The sequence below is a fragment of the Sminthopsis crassicaudata genome, chromosome 6, assembly GCF_048593235.1.
Source record: "Sminthopsis crassicaudata isolate SCR6 chromosome 6, ASM4859323v1, whole genome shotgun sequence".
NCBI lineage: Eukaryota > Metazoa > Chordata > Mammalia > Dasyuromorphia > Dasyuridae > Sminthopsis > Sminthopsis crassicaudata.
The window spans coordinates 53835844-53851466 of record NC_133622.1 but is presented as its reverse complement, the minus strand read 5'-3'; the positions used below and the strand labels follow the sequence as shown (position 1 = coordinate 53851466).

General features: G+C 35.5%; 1 protein-coding gene across 1 annotated transcript in view; it reads left to right on the top strand.

Moving 5' to 3' along the window:
- LOC141545756 (transmembrane protease serine 11E-like) overlaps positions 1 to 15623 on the top strand; it is a 65509-nt gene that overhangs the window by 47508 nt on the left and 2378 nt on the right. Inside the window, exons 4-9 of the mRNA XM_074273005.1 lie at positions 2852 to 2919; positions 3838 to 4001; positions 8159 to 8197; positions 10820 to 10988; positions 12458 to 12717; positions 15398 to 15540. Of these exons, the coding sequence (XP_074129106.1) occupies positions 2852 to 2919; positions 3838 to 4001; positions 8159 to 8197; positions 10820 to 10988; positions 12458 to 12717; positions 15398 to 15540 (843 nt within the window). The remainder of the gene's footprint in view (positions 1 to 2851; positions 2920 to 3837; positions 4002 to 8158; positions 8198 to 10819; positions 10989 to 12457; positions 12718 to 15397; positions 15541 to 15623) is intronic.

Below are 15623 nucleotides of genomic sequence, written 5' to 3'. Positions count from 1 at the left end.
GGCAAAAATGGTGCAGCTAGATGATGTAGTGGATAAAGTATGGACTGGAGTTAGAAGGATTTGAGTTCAAATCTGGCCTCACGTACTTAATACTTCCTACATATATGACCCTGAACAAGTCACTTAACCTCATTGCCTCACAAAACAAACAAGAAAGGTAAAAATCGATCCTGTGTGCTTCTGAGTTCACAGTGGATTGGGAACTTAATTGGTAAAAGAAATGATAGTGTTTTTGCTTTCTATGTCAATCATAAAAATGTTGGAAGTCTTGATATTCTATCAGATCCAAATTGAATTTAGGTTAAATAGAGATAGGAATATCTTAGTATCCATTAAAATAATTTGGAGGGGGCAAAAAGGCTTTTCTTGGAGGATGTACTATCTGCTAAATTGCTTTTTTTCTCATAATTATAGAACCCAACTTTCAGGTTCAATTAAGTTCAACAAGTGTGAAATCTTGAAGCCAATTTCCAATGGTAGAGAGTTAGCAAAAAACAAATTATTTCCACTATTCATCAGTAGTATGAAATAATTAGAATTTAAGAACAAGACAAATATAAATTCATCTTCAATTCATTAGAAAAAAGCAACATTTATTCAGTTTCTGAAAAGGACTGGGAGAGGTGTTGGTGATACAAAGGTTAAAAAAAAAAAAGACAGTTTCTGTCCTCAATTCATTAGGGAAATATAATTAATTGATCAATTACAAATTTTATTGTGGTTTAATAAGGGGATAAAAACATATACAATTAAGTAGCTATAAGGTAGAATACAGTGGAGCAAAAAAGATATATAGTCAAAGGGAAAGTTTGGAGAGAACAAATAAATGGATAAATATTATTTATTAAGCACTTATTAAGTATGTGTCCAGCTCTGGTTTAATCCTGGGGATGAAATATAAAAGTCTTAGCCTTAGAGAAGCTTACATTTTAGTGAGGGAAATTTTACAAAAGGAAATGATGGGCTGGAGAAGAGTCATGGCCTGGAAGTCACAAATGTGGTGAAAGAAACAATGAAGCATTCCATTAACACACTCTTTCCAGAAGTGATTTGATTATATTTCTTAGAGAAAGAGGTGGAAGTGGGATCGTAGGCAGAGTAATGTTATTTAGGTCAGACTAAAAATAACTTGGTGTGAGAAAAGCTTTATAGTTACACCCAAGGTAAGCCTTGAAAAAAAAGTAATAATAGGATTTTAATAGGTAAAAACATGAAGGATGTATTTCTAGCCAGGGAAGAAGGCCTAAAGAAATATATGAGGTAAGCCAACATAGGGTATAATCAGAACAATAATAAATTCAAGTTGGATCAGAATAGAGACAGCATGAAGGAAGGTTAACCTGCAAAGACAAAATTAAATCTTAAATGTCAGGATAAGGATTTTATACTTTGTCCTATAGGCAGCCATAAAATCATAGAATTTCAGAGTTGGAAGTCCCCACAGAGGCCATTGACTTTGACCCATAGCTAAAGGAGAACTGTCTCTACAATATTCTTCATAAGTGGTTATTCAGCCTTTATTTGAAGACCTCTACTTTTCACAGAACTCTATTCTAATTTTGGACAGCTTTGTTAGGAAGTTTTTCTTCATCTACTTCTATCCAGTTGGATCATGGAGAACATGATCTTCTTCCACACGGCAGTGCTTCAAATACTGGAAGGACAGCCATCAGGCTCCCTTTAAGTCTCCATGTTCCTCCCAAGATTTTTCCAGTTGTTTTCATGTGACATGAACCCAATGCCTTTCACCATCCTGGTTGCCTGTTTCTGAATGCTTTTTCATTTATCAATATTCTCTCTAAAAAGTGATACTTAGAACTGAACTCGGTATTCCATATCTGGTCTCACCAAGACACAAGACAGTGGGACACAAGACAGAAGACCTTCCTAGTTTCGGACAGCTATGTCATCTATCTTTCTCATTTTCTAAATTCCCATTAGCTTTGTTGGATATTTTCTCTTAACAGACACTGAGGGTCCAGGAAGAATAATGAGATGATCAAACCTAAACATCTAAAGTTACTGAGGAGCTGGGATATTTCTCTGCATTGACTTTATTTAAGAAGGGATGGGGCAGAGGGAAGGGAAAAAAAAAACCCTTTAAAATGAAATTTGCATTAAATATTTAAAAGGAATATTAGATTATACATAATAGATTTGATTTTTTTCATGTGCAATTATCTTTTTATTATACTGATTTTTTTTATTTTTTATTTTTTATACTTTTTATTATATGATATGGAAATGCTTGTTTTATTCCTAAAATTAAAAATAAAATAAATTTTAAAAAGCCCAGAAAAGCAAAAAATAAAAATGAATTTTAAGAGATGGGGCTGTGTAAAGATACCCTAAGATAATTAATTCCCAAGGCTATAATTGTTGTTTATCAGGCAGCATCTGAAATTGTGGCTGCCAATGTTTCAATATCTGAAGCTGCCAAAACTTCTATCATCTTTGAATGTGGTTTTTCCCTTCTCTCTCTCTCTAGCATGGTAGTATGAATCCATTCCTTCTCTTTCTTCTTTTAGAGCAGGGGTTCTCCACTTGGAGTCTGTGGGCTTCCCAAACAAAATATTTTTCTATACAATTGGTTTCCTTTGTAATTTCAAACATTTTGAGACATTATTTTAAGAAGGCATCCATTGATTTCCCCAGACAACCAAAGGGGTATATGAAACACAAAACATAAGCAATCCTTGCTCTAGCATTATTCTATATCCAATTATTCCCAAGGCAGGTTCAGAGAAGAAGGAAATGTGCAAACCTTGTTTGGAATGATCCAGTGAATTCTCTGTGATGTGATATGTATGTCAGTGCCCTCTTATTGACATTTTGAATGTTTCTGAAACAGGTTAAAAATGCATTTTATCAATCCAGTTTAAGGAGAGAATTCATCAAGTCCCAGGTTATTAAGTTCAGGTATGTGGATATAAAGTATTTTCCTTTGCATATGAAGATTGATGTTGACATAGTCATTAGCATGTGTTTGTGTTGGAATATTTTTTATAATAGTGGTATTGTGCTTTTATATGTCCTTCATACCCTCTAACTCCAATATCATGCATTTATTTTATGGATGGCTGTTGTCAGAGGTACATTCTGTGGTCACGGCAGATTTTTTTTATTATTATTTTATTTTATTATTATTATGAGTGAAGCGAAATATGAGAGTTAATGGAATGTGGTGGAAAGCTCTCCTCCTTCATCTTCACTTCTTGGCTTCCTTCAATTCCTATCTAAATCCTGATTCTCTCCAGAGCATTAACTTTGGAGTCAGAGGAGCTAGATTAAAATCTGGTTCCGATGCTTACTACCTGGAAGACTTTGGGGAAAATCATTTCATTTTCCTGGAAATCCTTTAGTATCTCCTTAAGAAAATGAAGGTGTTGGGTTAGTTAATCTCCTCCAGCTCAAAATCTGTGATCCTATAAATTGCCTTTCTATTGATTCAAATAATAACCTAACACTTATCTTATTAGTCAAACAAATAAGGAAACAAAAGGAGGAGGCAACAAAAGCCAATAGCATCTTGGGGTGGAAAGAGCAGTGGCCTTGAGAGCAGACTTGGATTTCTACTGGAACTTCATATTTACTAGCCATATAACTTTGGGAAGATCTTTTTGTTCCTCCAGGTGCTTCAGTTTCTTTACCTGAAAATTACATTTGGATTGTATGTTTCATAGGATTGCTATGAGGGCTAAAAAAACAAATAATATACGCTATAGTGTAACTGTAGAATGCAGCATAAATATAAGCTGTTCATATTATTACAGCCTTTATTTGTTTTCCGAATTTTTTGTCTTATGCTTGTTTTGCTTTGTTTTGTGTATTGCATAGTCCCCAGGACCCTGGAGTGGTGGCCCACATGCTGATGATTTTTAGATTCCCCTCTACACAGAGTCCTGAATCCATAAAAAAAATAATTCAACGTGTGCTACAAGAGAAACTCCAACACGCAACTGGGCCCCCCAAAGTAGACCCTTCATCAGTTGAGCTTACAAGCAAGTTTTCCCATTTTCTGCAATTTACCTTTCTTGCACAGAGCAGTATTTATATGGGTTTGGGGCATTTTCCTCTCCCTTCCTTTCCCCTGTTTTCTTCTTTCCTCTCCCTTCTCCCCTCCTCCTTCTCCTTTCCTCCTGCTTCCTCCTCTTCTTTCTTTTCTCCTTTCCTGTCCTCTCCTTTCCTTTTTCCTCCTGTCCTCTTCTTGTAGAGTCACCAGCTTCTAAAATGAGACTGCACAGTACCCCCATACTTCTAAAATAGCATAGGGCTAAAATAAATAAATGAAAGAGCATTGGGCTCAGTGCTGTTTTTCAGCTTCCAAAGACAAAAGCATCTAGCAGAGTATCCTTCTCATGACCCTGGGCAAGATTTTTCTTGTCCATCATCCATCGATGACTGGAAATAAAACAAGGGAATCTCCTTAATATGATTCTCTTTTCTCTCGAGGTTCTTCTGAGGTTATAGTGCATGAAAAGTACTTCATCCTATCCACCTCCCTTCTCAAATAAATGAGTAAATTCTCAAATGTAAGTTCTTACACACACACACACACACACACACACACACACACACATACACACACACACACATATAAACACATATACATATACACATATATGGATAGGGAAGGGAATAAACCCATGACTTTATTAAAATAGAAGCCCCTTGGTAAGAAAGTTTCCTCTACAATGCAGGTCACTATCTTCTTTCAAATTCTTTACAACAAAAGTTATCAAGATCTCTGAGATGTTAAATGATCTACTTAGGGACACACAGCCAGTGGATCTCAGAGACAGAATTTAAATGCATGCCTTCCTGGTTTCCAAGCTAGCTCTCCATACATTCCTCCCCTTTCTTTCTCTCTTCCTTCTTCTTTATGTCCCTATCTCTGTCTCTCTTGGGTGTGTGTCTGTCTCTGTCTTTCTGTCTTTCTGTCTGTCCCTCCCTTATTTCCTTTCCCTTCTCATTTGTTTGCATGTCTATATATGTAACGTAGTACTAAAATGTCAAGCTCCCCTGATCCTAATCTGGAAGTTTGTCAACATTCATCCCTATGCATCAGGTACTTGGGTAAGCACTAGAAATACAAATAAAAACAAAAAAGAGTCTCTTTCCTGAAGGTACTTACAATGTTTTAATTGATTTTATTTAAATGTGATGGATCGGAAATGATTTTGAATTAAGGAAAGATCCAATTGAGGAAGTTACTTTTTTTTTTTTTTTTTTTTTTTTTTTGGTTACATTGTAGTAGAAACAGAACTTCCAGGAAGACAGGAAATAATGTTTCTAAACCTAGTTCTGACATTAAGTAGTCATGTGGCTTGGGAAAGTCATTTCAACTTTCTGGGGCCTCAGTTTTTTCATCTAGAAGACAGGTAAGTTTGGACTGAACATTCTAAAACTGCTTGTAGTTTTATGTTGCAATTAATGTGCAGTTTGGGGAAATAATTTATTCCTTTGTGTGAAATGTTGAATTTGTCAGATGAGCATCATTATAAAGTTCTGATGAATGTCATAGAGAATTAAATTCTCTAAACAAATGTGGGTTTCTCATATTAGATAATGTCATGGAATTTATGTCTAGAAGGAACCTTATAGACTTGTAGACCCTTTAATCATCCCCTGCTTCTTTTATAGGTAAGGAAACTGAGCCCGAGGGGACATTCACTTGCCCAGTGTCAAACAGATGATAAATATTTAGAATACAGGTTCTCTAATGCTTTTTTTCCATAGTACTATGTTATGTCATGCTGCCTCTCACAATAACAGTTCACATTGAGAGATTATCTTCCAGTTTACAAAGTATTCTATCCATATTATTTCATTTGATCTTCACTAGAACTGGATGAAGTATATAGATAGCAAAGTAATTTAAATAGCAATTCTGGTAAGGATTGAGTCAATATTTATGCCTTTGGTCAGAAGGAACCTGTAGATGTGGATATTTTTCTTGAGAATTCATGTTATTATATCAGACATTTTTATGACTTCAGGTTGTGGTTTTGTAGGACAGGCCCATTTTCAAGAAAATAAAATGTGCTTTTAATCAAATCTTGCAACAAAAAAAAGGAGTATTCTTCACCTGAGTCTGAGTTCCTGTTCAGAAAATGTCACTATTCATCATTTCCTTATGATCATGAGAAGGGAGCTTGAGTTTCTAAGTCCTTATCTTATTGATGTTACTGGTGACTGGAGGCCCATAATAGGCTGATTTCCTAAATCCAAATTCCAGGAATCTAGAGAAATATGGGCTTTGTTCTTTCATTCTAGATCTCCCCAAGGTCTAAAACAGAATAGGGGAATTTGTGTTATAGTTACAGAGATTAAGAGGTAATTAACTTAAAAGAATTTGTAAGATTTCCCACAGATTTTCCCTACCTTCTCTTTCTAAAGCAGGGACTTATTCCTTCCTCCCATGGGGACCTTGAGCCAGCATATTTTAGGAATGTTGAAAATCCACTGGGACCAAGAATAAGGGAGCAAGATGCCTACTTACCATTCCTTCCTCTGAAATGATACTTAGACCCTGTGGCTAGATCATCCCAGCTACAGGTTAGATACAGTAATTTTAGAAAGAAGCCATGTTCCTGAATTAAAGTGTCAAGTTGTAGCTTTTAACTAGTACATATGAATCCTGCTCCATCCAGCTGAGGTTTCTTAAAAATGTAAATTAGTCCATGAGCCAGCAGTATGCCTTTACCAATTGTTTCCTGTCAATTTTATACTTAACTTACATGATAATTCCAGGTATACTTTACCCTTTGATTTCTGTATGAACATTTGGTAGTGGCTATTAGAAATTTAGTTTTAAGCTTTTCTGATTTGTAGTTTCTCAGTCAAGAAATCAGCAGTTATTAAAAAAAAATAGTAGTTATGAAATAACATTGAAGACATTTTGAGGAGCTCTTATTTCAGTTTCCCTGTAGAGAAGAGTATTATAAGATTATACTGTAATATGTTAGCTTCACAACAGTTTTTGCATAAACACTCCCTTCCACTCACACAGCTGCCACCTTCATTCAGGCTCTCATCATCTCTCACTTGTATTCTTGCAACAATCTTCTAATTGCTCTCTCTGTCTCAAGGCTCTGTCTGCTCCAGCCTACCCTACACACTGTTGCCTAAGTAATTTTTCCTTAAGTGTAATTCTATAGAAGTGACTCTCTTGCTCAACTAAATCTAGTGCTTCTGATGCTTCTAGGATAAACTAAAAACTCCTTTGTTTAGCTTTTAAAGCTCCATGCAACCTGGCTCCAACCTACCTTTCCAGACTCTCTAAATATTACTCCCACTTTCACATTGGGGAATTCGGCCACACTGGCCTTTTCTGCTCTTCACCCAAGGCAGTCTCTGCTTAGCTCCATGCCTTCATACTGGCCATTTCATGTGCCTGGTTTCTTTTCTCACTTCTGCTTCAGTATCTCTCCCTTTAAAATGTAGCTCAGGTACCATCTTCTGCATGAAGCCTTTCTTAATTTCCACACCTGCTAGTGCCCTTCTTCCCATACTACTATGGATTTGTCTACTTTTTATATACTTGCATTTATTCACCTTACATTTATTCTTTATATTTATATATGTGTGTACTTTATATATATATATATGTGTGCTTCATATATAAATATGTGCTTTACATATGTATGTGTGCTTTATATATATGTGTGTGATATTTTTTGAGCTCTTCATTTATTGATTATATTTATTTTTTACTTATATTATATTTATTATTTATGTTATTATTTATTATATATGTGTGTGCTATATAGAAGTGTTGTCTCCCCCATTAGGAGGTAAAGTCCTTACAGATAGAGATTGTTTCATTCTTTGTATGCAATTATATAGTTGCACAGTGTTTGGCATGTAGTAGGTAAATATATTCTAGTTGATTGGTTGATATACAATTCTATTTTTTCAATTCTTATATAAGTAGTTTTAGAAGCAGTTAATTTAATTTAATGAAGTTTATGCAAAACACACAGTTGTTTTCTGTATAACAGAATCCAGGTAATTTTTATCCCTTGGCATTTGATTTGCAATGGGAAGCCTATTAGGTAGTCTGAATTTCCAAGTAAACCCAGAGTGACTAAATGTGGTACACTGGAAGTTTGATATGCGCTGAGCTCATCTTGTTCTATGTCTCTGTGTATTTCAGATATCAACAAGACAGAAAAGGACAACTATCTGAGTAACTGTAAGTTCAAGTTATTTATTAAAATAAAGCAATGGAATTGTCTTAACATAAAACAAAGTGTAAAGACATATATTTCTCTTTTTGAATTAGGTCTAGCTTTGGGAAGTTAGCTTGGATACAGAATGGTAGTTGCTCTGATTTATTGTACTTCTTGTGAGTTATCAGAAGCAATTTGATTTTGGAGCATAGTGTCACTAGAAAGAACTACATCCTTGTGGGAGGGCATCGAAGCAATGTGTTGACATCATAGAGTGACTTTACTTATTATAATAATTCAGACTATGATGGGGCTAGCTGATATGATTTCCATTCCAATTAATTATTATCTCCACGATTATTGTGAGTCTATAGAATTTGCAATGAATGCTGGATTTGACATCTTCACTCAACTGTGTGGGTTGTATTTTTTTTTTTTTTTTCTTCTAAAGAGCTATTTTTAGGAGTATCTTTGGAGAGAATATAGCATCAGGTCTAATTACTGCTAGAAATAGGGATTGGACCTATAATTTCATTGGTATAAAGGAGGGAGATCCATTTATCATTTCTGTGGGAGATGCAGAATAGTACCATCTCTATAATTTAGACTTTCAGAGAGTTTCCAAAAGGACTGAAAGATTAAACAATTTTACCATATTACATAGGTAGCAAGTGCCCAAGGTGGGACTTAAATCCTAGCTCTCTAGCCACTATGCCACATTCCCAGTTAAGAATTTAGCTCCTATGTCAGTAGCAAACATTATGCCTTACAATTCCTAGGAGGTAGGAGAGTTAAATAAACTATTAAACAGGAAGTCCTATTATATACTATTATAGCTATTTCCTAAAAGTGATTTAACAGTGGGGCTATGAAATAATATTCTTGTTCTATTGCTGGGCTGTTATGGGAGCAACCTGCTAGTGGCTGCTGGGGATCTAATTCTGACCAGCAGAATGGATCCCTTCATGTGAGAGGATTATAAATGATACAAGGAGACTGAGAAGAAGTTGCGTTCTCTAACCTCTCTCCTCTTTCCTCTTGACTCTGATTTATTTCATTCCCAATTCACAAGCAATATTTGCATCAGTAAAAGCTGATTTGTAATTTCTTCATGGTGTTATGATTCACAGTTGTCGGGGCTTTCGGAAAATTTACACTTAGGTGTGGTCTTTAACAATTCCCCGTTTTTTGTTTTCTGGGAACACACTTATTTTCCCCCCAACAGCATGGTCAGTAAATTTGTGCAGGGGCTGTTATCTGAGTCCTCATGCTGATTAATACAAACAGCACTATCAAAGTCTTTTCCATCCTATTTCTCTTCATGGTTGCAGGGTGAGATGCTATAGCAGGTGTTGAATCTTGTGAGATGTAATTTGCTCTAACATCATAACAATCCATAATGGAGGCAAACTTTTTGACAAACAGAGAAGTACAATTATAGTGAGAGTAGGCATTTTTCATAAGTCCCTCACCAGTCTCTTGGTTAGGCTCTTTTATGTATTGGCCCATTTTAATTAGCCTGATTGAAAAAGTCTTACCCAGTCTCTTCTCCCTTTCTTTCCTTCTGGGTTACTGAAGGAACTCTCCTGGGAGGATCCTACTTAGGAACAGCTCTCGAGAGCTGCTGCTTCTTTGTTTCTTATGTTTCTTATACCTCACTTGGGTACCATTTGTTATGGGAGCCATCTGCGAGTGGCTGCGGGGGATCTAATTCTGAGCAGCAGAATAGATCTCTTCATGTGACAGGATTATAATGAGACATGGAGACTGAGAGGCAGTTGCATTCTCTGACTTCTCTCCTCTTCCCTCTTCCCTCTGATTTATTTCATTTTCAATTCACAAGCAATATCTTGGTCAGTAAAGGCTGATTTGCAATTCTTTTAAGTGTGTTATGATTTATAGCTGTGGGGTTTTTTGGAAAATTGACCTACCCCTTCACACTTGCTCATGATCCTTAACACTGGGTCCCCCTTGCCCCAACAAATACACAGTCCCCTGCTATGATAATCCCATACTCCCAAAGCTGGTGCTTTTATAAATGCTTTTAATGGAGTGTTTGAAAGCCTTGAAGAAATCCTTGAATTATTCTAAAATTCTAGATCTATAGCTCTCCTATTTCAATAATCACATATTTTAGTTCAGTGCTCAGAAACTGTATTTTTTTTTTTTTTTGGCTGAAGCAATTGAGGTTAAGTGACTTGCCCAGGGTCACATAGCTAGGAAGAGTTAAGTGTCTGAGACCAGATTTGAACTCAGGTGCTCCTGATTTCAGGGCTGATGCACCACCTAGCTGCCCGAGAAACCGTATTTAATAGATGAGAGATTATAGTACATTGACACACTTTGTCTAAAAGATGTTCTTCCTTTTTTGTCATTGTAGGTATAGAATCAGGGAGATGGGGAGTATGGGCAAGTTCTTTTAACAGATGGGTATATCGACTGCTTTATAATACTATCTATATAATGCTATATCTACAGGGGTAGTGTATGTGGGAAGCAAACAAATTTTAACCTTTCCTGCCTCTCCAATACAAAACAACAAAAGAACAAAACCAAAACAAATTCCTAGGTAGTAGCACATGAAGAAGTAAAATGACCACATTCAAAAATGAAGAAAAACTAAGAATCTCTTCTCTTTGTGACAGGCTGTGGGACACGGATGAGTGAAAGCAACAGGATAGTTGGGGGACAAGAAGTACATGAAGAAGGTGCATGGCCCTGGCAGGCCACTTTACAGTATAATGGAGTTCATCGTTGTGGGGCGACCTTGATCAACTCCACATGGCTTGTCAGTGCTGCTCATTGCTTCAGAAAGTAAGTCCAGGGGCTCCCCTCGAAAGGGGAGTGAGTGAGAAAGGAGTGTGGTTTGGATTCTGAGAAAAGGAGAGAGATCATTTTGAAGACAATGAATTAAAGTTAGATGCATTTTTTTAAAATAAAAGCTTTTTATTTTCAAAATATATACCAAGATAGTTTTCAACATTCACCCTTGCAAAACCTGATGTTCCAGACTTTTTTTCCTTCTTTCCTTCCCCACACCCCCTCCCCTGGATGGCAAGTAATCCAATATATGTTAAATATGTGAAATTCTTCTATATATATTTTCACAATTATCACAAGAAAAATCAGTAGATACATTTTTCAAAAGGACTTCTTTATTTAAAGAGGGAATACAGAATGGAAATAAAAATGGATTTGATACAAATTCATGGATGACAATTTGTCAGTAGCTTGTTAATTGAAATTAGGAGTTTTGGGGACCTTTTTTTTTAGTTTTCAATAGTATTTTATTTTTCCTTCCTTCCTACTCTCTACTCCCTTTTTCTCTCTCCTTTTCCCTCTGCCTTTCCTCTTCCCTCCTTCTATGCTATTACATAGCATTGGCTCTGTTATTACAATTCTGATGATTTTCTGGGTTATGGAACTAGGGATAGACTGTGTGCATATTATTTAAGAACCAGCCTAATTAGCTAAGTACAGAAAGACTTATCATTTGAAGAGGATACAACATGGGAAGACCATATCCAATGGCATGGAAGGATTTTAATCTGCATGCAAAAAACCTAATTACCATACTTATTTCAAGGATTCATGATAGCATCAATTTTCTTTAATAAAATGTCTATTGATGCTGTCATGAATTCTTGACATGGTGAGGAAAAGTTAAATAAGCTCCAACTCAAAAAAGTGCAGTTTGGTTGTGTTGCAGTGCATAAAACGGGTTATCCCGATGCATTTTGTGAAATATGTAATTCCTAAAGATATCTCAATGAAATGTCAAGGATCGACTATTTTTGAGCATAGTCAGACTGCCTAACTTATAAATGAATGAATGAGAATTTGTTAAATGCTCACTATATGCCAGGTGAATAATGAAGTTACAAACAGCAAAATTATCCCTGCCTGCAAGGAGTTTATATTAGAAAACAGGGTTAAAGGCAGAAACAATCAATTTCTCTCTTTTTGCATATACATTGTGTACTCTGCCCATATGTTTCTGATGCCACATTGGGTTATATGGAGATGAAAGGATCCTGGTTATTTCAGGTAAAGAGAGAATGAAGTTCTGGGAAGCACATTGTTGGAATTACGTCCTACAGACTATAATCATCTTCTATTTCCCCAATCTCTCCCAAACCAATGTGGGCTGAAAAAAAGTGTTTTTGTTTGCTGAAATTAAAAACTTGCACAAAAGAATGAGTTATTTGAACACCTTTGAAGTGAAATGTGCTTTTATAAAGTAGTGGCAGTTCATGGAAAGTGCTTTTCATTCTCTTTTTCAGTTATAAGGATCCCGCAAGATGGACTGCTTCTTTTGGTATAAGAATAAATCCCTCCAAAGAGAAGCGAAAGTTCAAGAGGATTATTGTTCACGAAAACTACAAGTATCCATCCCATGAATATGACATTGCTGTTGTACAGCTTTCTAGTCCTGTACCTTACACAAGTGCTATTCATCGAGTGTGCCTCCCAGATGCCTCTGATAAAATCAAGCCAGGTACTCCAGCATATGTCACAGGATTTGGAGCACTGAAAAATGATGGTGAGCACTTGAACAGAAACTAAATGTGTAATAGTAGACCTGATAGTTTAAGTCGCAGAAAGAGCTGAAAATAATGGAGCAAATATGAAATTTCTGTTTGACTTTCAAAGCCCTTTACAAACTTGCCCATTCCTTCTATTAAAGTTTTTTTTTTAAATCTTTTATTCCTTTCTATGTACTTGATGATCCAATGACAATATCCATCTCTCTGTTCTTTCCATGCTACACTCTTATCTTCCAACTCAAAAACTTTTCATTGGTCTTTAATCTAATTTAATTGTCTCTGAGATTACCTCCCATTTATTCTATATACACACATATAGATATAGAGATATATTTATACATATATACTTATATTTACATACACATGTATGGGTATAAGTTGTTCGCATATTGTCTTCTCAGTTACAATGCAAGCTCTTTAAAGACAGGGACTTTATTTGTATCCCTAGCTTAAATACTGTACCATAGCACTTTGGTATAATAATAATAAGACTTGTTGATCACACTTGATGCCATACTTTGCTGTTCAACTGGTGGATTGGGCTAAAATCAGGCTTGGTAATGAGTTGGATAATTAAGAATGAATAGCCTAAACTTTTCCATTACTATACTATCATGTTGTTGTAGTAAACATTCATTCAGTGGATATTTATCAAAGAGCAGTAAACTATGTTTGATTCATACTGAGTGTTGGATTGAATGTTGTGCTTGGAGTTAGGAAGTCACTAGCTAGCTAGAAAATCCTGGTTAAAAAAACTTTAACACATGGAGGTAAAAAAACTTTACCTCCATGTGTTTTGGATAATTTCTTTGGCCATCTCTACTAAGTTCCTGATAGACTGTAATCTGCATTGGAAAGGGGAATTCCCATACTTGGAATTACCCTTGATATTGAAATCATCCAGCTATCATGTATTTGTGTACTCACAAATCACACAACTAGCAAGTGTCTGAGGTTAGATCTAAACTCGGCTTTTCCTGAATCCAGGCCCAGAACTCCATTCCCTGTGTCACCTAGCTCTCTACACTGTTGATTTAAACAATCTAAATAGATAAGTCTCACAATGCCATTTCCTTGCTCAAAAAGGTTCAGGGGATGTAATGTAGACTCTTCAGACTGATCTTTAAGATCTTGTTCAGTCTGACTTTAACCAATCTTTCTAGTTTTTTTGATTTTCTATTTCCTTTTAAGCACTCTACATTGCAGAAAAAGTTTCTCATGGACTGACCTTCATATTTCTACTTGATGGAGTTCTCTTTTTTTCTTAGTTGGAGAATTGAGAATTTTATTATAGAAGAGACTTAGGAAGTATTTGGCAGGTATCTTCAGGTACTCAGGTAATAAGAGAGGTTTAGATATTCTGCTTGATCTCAGAGGAAAGAACTAGGAGCAATGGGTAGATGGTACAGAAACTGAAGTTTAGGAAAAACTTCCTAACAATTAAAAGCTATCTAGAGGTTGGGTTCTCTCTGGAGATCAGGTTCTCTTCACTAAAATCTTTCAAGCAAAGACTGAGTGATCACTATTAAGGGATCAAGGGAACTCTTGCTAAGAAAAAGATCAACTTCACTGCAGTTCTGTGGCTTAGGCTCCATGTCTTCTTCAAAGTCTTCTAGCATTCAGCTAAATGAAATTGATACCTTCTACTCATATTTGTTATCACACGTTGCTTACATACTTCCTTTGAACTTAAACTTGACTTTTTCCCCTTAGTAAAGTGTAAATTTGGCCAAAAGAAGAGCAACCTCTTAATAATAGACAGGACAAAGTAGGAAGAGATGGAAGGAGACACAAAAAGCTCATATTCTTTGGGAAGAGAAAAGGGACAACATGTGCACAGGAAATTATTTATGAAAAACATACAAAATAATTTCTTATCAGAGGGCATCAAAATATTAATTAAAAAAAACTCTGATATGTTTATTTATGTGACACAGTGCATAGAGTACTTACTGCTCATGGTGACAGGAAAACTGCCAGTTCAAATTTCGTCTCAGATTCTTAACTGGGTGACTTCCTGAAGTCAGATACTTAACTGGATGCCTTTATCAGAAACACTGGTTTTAAAAATTGTTTTCTAGCTTTTTTCTTCTCTTCTAATCTTGGTTGCATTGTTTTGTTTGTGCAAAACCAGTTAAATTGTTTATAATCAAAATTATCCAATTTGCATTTCTCAATGTTCTCCTTTTTTGTTTGCTCATAAATTCCTCCCTTTACCAAAGACCTGACAGATAAATAATGCCTTGCTTTCTTAATTTGCTTATAGTATCACCCTTTATGTCTAAATCATGAGCCTATTTCAACTTTATTTTGCAAATTATAAACTTTTTACCAGTGATTAAGTTTAAAATGGGAGAAAATAGTATTATAACTGTATTTTCTTATGATATCATGTGGCAACACAATATGACCAACACATATTCTTTTGCAATTGCATTGTCCTGATGGGCTTACTTAAAAAGAGAGTATTTTCTTAGGCATCCAGTTATTTAATTTAGATTAAATTGGAAATTTATGGCTTTGTCTTCTTTTATACATTGTCTTATTCTGGAAAATATGTATATGGAACCTAAGAATCACTGATCTATAATTATACAGGACATGCATCTAAATATATGTTTTTTGATAAGTGTACCTTTAAATATTAATATCATTTTACCCTTCCCTTGACTTTAGGTAGAAGTGTAAACATCCTTCAGCAAGTACAAGTGGATATCATAGACACTAAGACATGCAATGAGCCACAAATTTACAACAATGCTATTACTTCTGGAATGATATGTGCTGGTTTTTTGCAAGGAGGAAAAGATGCTTGCCAGGTAAACTAAAGTATTTTTATTTGCTACCATTAGAGACCATAGATATTTTCTAACTGGCAGGAGTAGATATCTAGTGCACTCTT